Source organism: Curcuma longa, chromosome 1 (genome assembly GCF_044706935.1).
Source record: "Curcuma longa cultivar G26 ecotype Majalengka, Jawa Barat chromosome 1, ITB_CL_G26_1.1, whole genome shotgun sequence".
NCBI classification, from domain to species: domain Eukaryota; kingdom Viridiplantae; phylum Streptophyta; class Magnoliopsida; order Zingiberales; family Zingiberaceae; genus Curcuma; species Curcuma longa.
The window spans coordinates 17,324,449-17,330,448 of record NC_133861.1 but is presented as its reverse complement, the minus strand read 5'-3'; the positions used below and the strand labels follow the sequence as shown (position 1 = coordinate 17,330,448).

At 38.2% G+C, this 6,000-nt stretch overlaps 2 protein-coding genes across 2 annotated transcripts; both read left to right on the top strand.

Annotated features, from left to right (window-relative positions):
- Positions 1–1,004: 1,004 nt before the first annotated feature.
- LOC141841862 (transcription factor JUNGBRUNNEN 1-like) lies at positions 1,005–2,488 on the top strand. Its single transcript, XM_074730061.1, has 3 exons — positions 1,005–1,258; positions 1,362–1,678; positions 1,998–2,488. The coding sequence occupies exons 1-3, from the start codon at positions 1,063–1,065 to the stop codon at positions 2,442–2,444; spliced, it is 960 nt and encodes a 319-aa protein (XP_074586162.1). The 5' UTR covers positions 1,005–1,062; the 3' UTR covers positions 2,445–2,488.
- A 1,959-nt stretch (positions 2,489–4,447) lies between these two features.
- Positions 4,448–5,164, top strand: LOC141819079 (uncharacterized). Its single transcript, XM_074706709.1, has one exon. The coding sequence runs from the start codon at positions 4,448–4,450 to the stop codon at positions 5,075–5,077; it is 630 nt and encodes a 209-aa protein (XP_074562810.1). The 3' UTR covers positions 5,078–5,164.
- The last annotated feature ends 836 nt before the right edge of the window (positions 5,165–6,000 follow it).

Genomic DNA, 6,000 nt, shown 5'->3' with positions numbered 1-6,000 from the left:
TAACTTGGATACTGTATTAATATTGTTCAAGAGTAATTAAGACTATTCTAAACTAAAATATTAAGACATTTTGATGGAGATTTTTAGTATTTAAATATATTTTTAAAATTTTATTTGGAAATATATTTTATCCATGATTTTGTAATTTTCTTGGATTAAAACTTACTTCAATTTAGATACAAATAAAAATTATCTACTTAAAAAATATAATTTTTTATTTTTTGCAATAATTTTATAACAAGAAAAATTAAGAATCTTTTTTGACAAATTAAATTCCAATATTATAATAGTAAAGTTTGAATTTATATCGATTTTGCAAAAATAATATTCAGATTTTATAAAATTAAAATTATAAATTTATAAAAATTATGTAAACTGATGTTTATACTAAACTTAATTCGACCTTTTTGATGGTGTAAAATTAATATCCAGATTTCAAAAAGTTTAAGTTTGTCATATTCTAAATTTATATTTTGTTATATATATATTTTAAAAATTAATAAAAAGCCTTTTGATAATTTTTTAATCGGCAAATGGCCAATGGAATAAAAAGCCAGTCACCAAAAAATAATAATAAAACTAATAACATATTTTAATATGGAATACAAATATTTATTTTAAATTCCATTTATTTACGAAAAAAGTAATTTTTATTGGCACGCGTAGGAAAATAATAATCGAGGGTTTTCTGCGTTCCCATTATACACGTACTCTAGCTACGTGGTTGCGGTGGTCGTCGACGTACGTCGAATGAAGCCTCCCCGAATATATTTATCTAAATCTCTCACACCTATCACGCGATCGTTTATTTCTCTAATATTCCAAGAACATGCAGCAAATTTAAACCTTTTCTTGGGTGCCTTGTGAGGGAGCTTCACGTTGCTTTCAATTCTAATTCCTCTTGGAATTCCACCATATCAATTAATAAGTCTATCTTATGAATCTCTCCCTCTCTATAAATACGATCGGAGCATACTGAAAGTCGGTACAGTCCATCAATTGATTGAGCGTAAACAGAGTTTTGATTGAGGGATTAGGAACAGAGATATATAGCAAGGGAAGATGAGAACAGAGCATGAGGTGGCGGCGGTGGAAGAGGGGGAGGAGGACGACGTGATGCTCCCCGGATTCCGCTTCCACCCGACGGACGAAGAGCTCGTCGGCTTCTACCTCCGCCGGAAGGTGGAGAAGAAGTCGCTCAGTATCGAGATCATCAAGGAGATGGACGTTTACAGGCACGAGCCTTGGGAGTTGCCAAGTAATTGTTTTACGTATAGATTGATTAATTAGCTAATTAGTTAATAATTGCACTGGTGCATGCGAGATTTAAATTTGATGATCACCTGGCGATCTAATTTCAGAGTTTATGATTACGGCGGCGGCGGAGAAGGAATGGTACTTCTTCTGCCAGCGAGGGAGGAAGTACCGGAACAGCGTCCGGCCTAACCGAGTCACCGGCTGCGGCTTCTGGAAAGCCACCGGAATCGATCGGCCGATCCAAGCCTCCGGCCACTGCATCGGCCTCAAGAAGTCGCTGGTTTACTACCGCGGCCACGCCGGGAAGGGCACCAAGACCGACTGGATGATGCACGAGTTCCGCCTTCCCACTAGCGGAATATCCGACTCCGGCGACACCGCCACCGCCTCCTTCAAGAACACTGCCAACCTACAAGAAGCGGTAATTAAGCTTTACCTTTTTCTTTTTCTTAAAAAAAAAGAGAAAATTTATTGGTATACTTTAATTATACGCCACGTGTTGCACCGCATTTATGGAATGCAATTAAGATGTTTGAAAATTTTGCGTGTCCAGAAACTCTAATGACTTTAAATTCCTTCATGTTGACCTGAAACCTTGAATCGATGATAATTAAGTCGATAATCAACAAAAATTCAAACACTATATTCATCCAATATCTAATCACTGTTTAGTTCAAACTTTGCTTCCAATTTCGTAACAAATTCGGCTCATAATTAAGTCAATACACTTTGTTTTCCAGGAGGTTTGGACGATCTGCAGAATCTTCAAGAGAAGCTCTTCTTACAAGAAGCAACCGAACAGCTACAATACATCAACGCCGACGAAGTCTCCGCCGGCGTCCAGCAGCGTCACCAACTGCTTCGAGTCCATCGACGACTACATGTGCTGCACCTCCTCCGACGGCTCCGCGAAGGAGCTGCAACTCCTTCAACGTCAAAACCACGGCGTCCACAACGTGAACCTGAGCGCCCCCGGCCAAGGCGCCCAATCTATCTTTCCGGCGCCGGCGAGCTCGGATATTAACAATCCGGAAATGAGCCCGAGCTCGAATGACTTCATGAGAGATAGCATCTGGGACGAGCTTGGCAGGATCTCAGAGCTCCTGGCGGATGACGGAATATTCCCAATCAACGACTGTGGATACGCGTCGTCGTCGTACGCTCTTCAAATCGACAACACGTTCTAATAAATTGCCAGAGTTTATTAAAATTTGAAAAAGAAAAATAATTATTAATGTTTTGCTGGAACGACTTGATCGGTCGGGAAACTTATCTTTTCTCTTGCATGTAGCTAGTTCATACAATTTAACTATTATTATAATAATAAATTTTAAGAGTTCAGTAATATTAATGAGGAAGGACTTAATGCTCATTGATGGTGTATATATATATATTAGTATGACTTCTATAACTAAAAAACAAATTTTAATTAGTAAAATAAAAAAATAACTGCAAATGCACATATGAGGAGATATCCGGTAATGTACACGGGTCCTCATCTCCATCTTGCTAAATTTTATCAATTTATACTTCACAAAATCAATATTTTTAATGCTATATCTTCCTTTGTTAAGATACCATTATCATTATGCTTCACATGGTACGCCCATGCACTCTTAATTAGTCTTTAATTATTGGAAAAAGTTCATATATCGTCGATATGAACTTATAAATTCGAGCATTTATGCAAGTATTTACTGGAAATGTGGAGAAAATAATTAATACATAAATTAAGCAGTTAATGCAGTCGTCAAAGCATTTAATTCTGTCGACTACCGTTCTTATATTATCTCGTCTCATCAACGATCTAGTGCATTGGTTGAGCAGTCAAGCTTAGAATTGTGATTATATCGGAAAATAAATAATCTCAAACATCGTTTTTTTGCCTGGAAGGTCAACATTAATTGTTCTTCTTCGTGATTTTGTTGGTCAACGTTCCGCTTCGAAGACATAGTCAGAAACAAAAGTCAACCTTGTGATTAATTAGCTAGCATAGATCATCAGGGAGGAAGGAGGAGAAGACTTGGCTTGGTATCTTGTCGCCACAGGCCGAACTCAGTCTCAAAAATACAGCATGAAATGAAGCTTCCTTCAACGTAGCTAAAAGCTCCATTCGCATGCAGTGACAGAAATCATGTCAATAACTTGCTGTGACTGATCACCATTATATTGACATTGCTTGTAGGTTTTTGCAACAAACACTACAAAAACTCTATAGAAAATTGCAGTTTCTCTGCTAAATTTCATGTGCCATGCATGCATGCAATCAATTGACTAGACTTTTGCAGGGGGCGAGAGAGTTCGACGAGGTAATATATTGATTATGTGATCGAGCATGTGGATGTATATTCAATACGTGCGTGTTATACTTAATTAGGTTATATTAATATATTCCGTGAGGAAGGTTCTGACTTGTATAACACAGTCCTCTCTTTTCAATTAATAGGTTCATTGTAGAAGGGTTATAGCTTAGTCAACCTTTTCCTAGATAGCTTAATTACTGCCTAACCTATGTTTTCTTTTTAAATTATTTCCTAAATGTAAATGCAATTCTACTATCAACTCCAATTTCTTGGTTTAGTTTGATATATAGCCAATCAAAACTTGGCTTGCCTTGACTAAACTTAATTAGTTAGCTTAGCTTTCAAATTAATTAATACTATACGTGGGGATTATATATAAATGTTAGGCTAAATATTCACTTGATTTCTTACCTATCATTTTCATATATATTGCGGATTAGGCATCCATCAACAATTCATTGACTGAGAAACACGAGGTTAATTAACAATAACTATTATTAATGTAAAAATGTGCGGTTCCTTGTAAAATACCAAGAACTTTAATTACTTCTTGCATTGTAAAAAGTTCGAATATTCAAATTAAGCTGAATGCGAATTAATAATCCGCAATTAATCTCCACAAATTGTTTTTTTATATAAAAAAATTCACAGATATAATAATAATAATAATAATACATTGCTTTTAGATCAATTCGACCGTTGGAGCGTCGCGTGCTTCCCCTGGTCTCTGATTCCAAATCTAAATTCGACCGTTAGAATCCCCCAAACCAAATATTAACGTTCGAATTTCACTTCCTATTCAAATCCCAAATCGATCTTCTCCTTTCTTCTCCTACGCTTTCTCTCCATTTGAGAGCTTGAAGAATCCGAGAAAGAAAATCGAAAAGATGACCGACGGCGAAGGGAGCATTGATCAATCGGCATTGATTCTCCACCACAAACTCCGCCACCCGCTCCACCAGATCGCTGAGAGCGCTACTCACAAGCTCCTCTTAAAGCAGTGGATCAAGGAGGAGGAGCTCGTAGCCCAGCGCGTCGCCCTCCGGGAGTCACGCGTGGACTCCGTCCGCCGAGAGATCTCCGGTCTCTACTGCGCCTTCTTCGTTTTTCACTCCCTAATCCTCCTCCTCCTCTTCTCAGCCGCCACGGCCTCACCCGCCTCCGCGTGCCGCCGCTCCTGGATCCCCTGCCTCTGCTCCCTCCTCTGCTCCATGGCGCTCGTCTGGGCCGTCCGCTACAAGACTGACACGGAGTGCGTGCTGGAGCGGCTGCTGGAGCGGGAGCGGGAGGACGGCATGCTGCTGGTCAAATGCGTGGAGGAGCTGAAGCGGAAGGGGGCGGAATTCGACCTGATCAAGGAGGTGGACGCGCTGCGGCGGGCTAAGAGCCTGCGCATCGAGGCCAAGGGCGGCAGCGCCAAGGTGCGCAAGTGGTCAACTCGCGATCTTGCCACCATGGTTCTCCTCGCGCTCTCCTGCTGCGTGTTAGGCCTCACCAGGTTCGTGCTCTGTCACTAAGCATGCAGCGATCTCTGCAAAGGATCTCCATTAATTCTATAAAAAAAACCTTCTTTTTTCCCTTTTTCATATATAAAAAACAGTGATTTCGGGATTTTTGTTGATGGAAAAGATTGCAGAATGATGCTCGTTCTGCTGTTATCGCACTCTTGTTCTGTACTGATTCAACCTCAATTGATGAGGTTTTTGTTAATAAGATTATTGCTTCAAGTAGTACTTCGGGGTTACCAGGAAAAGATTGTGAATCCAAACTCATGTCTCAATCAACAAATGTATCTTCTGATTGATCCATCGTATTTTTTAATTCACAAAAAAAATATACAGGAAATGAAAAAGAAGACAATTTGCATTAAACAAAGAATTCTTGAACAAAAGGGTTGGCTAATTAAAGCTTACGAGAGAGCTTTAACAAGAGCGGTGGGTGGAGAAAGATTTCTTCGGGTTCCGTAGCCATCGAGGTACGGCTTCGGCGACACTCTCGCATTTTTATTTAATTTATTTTTTGCTTAATTTAATTTCCTCACGACGCTCGTGGTAGGTAGATTCTAAGAAAATTTTACCTCCTAAATTTTTAATTTTTTCTAAAATTTCCCCTGTATTTTTAAAATCATCATTTTAAACATGGTAACTAACACTGGCATCTACTCGAAAATAAGTAAATAAAGGTATTTCTAGTTCTGGAGGATAATTAAATAAAATTATATTTATTTGGTGTTTTACTATTATACAGATATAAAGTTTAAAAAAAAACACGAAGGATAAAGAAATTTTTTTAATTTGAAATAGGGAAAATTGATTTTTTCAGAACCATTAAAAATTAAAATAGATTAAAGAGAAAATTAAAATACCCACCATGTTTAACATGGAGGACAAGGTGCACTTGCAAAAAAGTTGTAGAGATCATTTAACAAACTCTATAATTA

Coding starts and splice junctions, on each gene's coding strand:
- LOC141841862 (XM_074730061.1), top strand. CDS start 1,063: ATGAGAACAGAGCATGAGGTGGCGGCGGTGGAAGAGGGGGAGGAGGAC. Junction 1,259..1,361: donor CGAGCCTTGGGAGTTGCCAA/GTAATTGTTTTA, acceptor ATCTAATTTCAG/AGTTTATGATTACGGCGGCG. Junction 1,679..1,997: donor CTGCCAACCTACAAGAAGCG/GTAATTAAGCTT, acceptor TTTGTTTTCCAG/GAGGTTTGGACGATCTGCAG.
- LOC141819079 (XM_074706709.1), top strand. CDS start 4,448: ATGACCGACGGCGAAGGGAGCATTGATCAATCGGCATTGATTCTCCAC.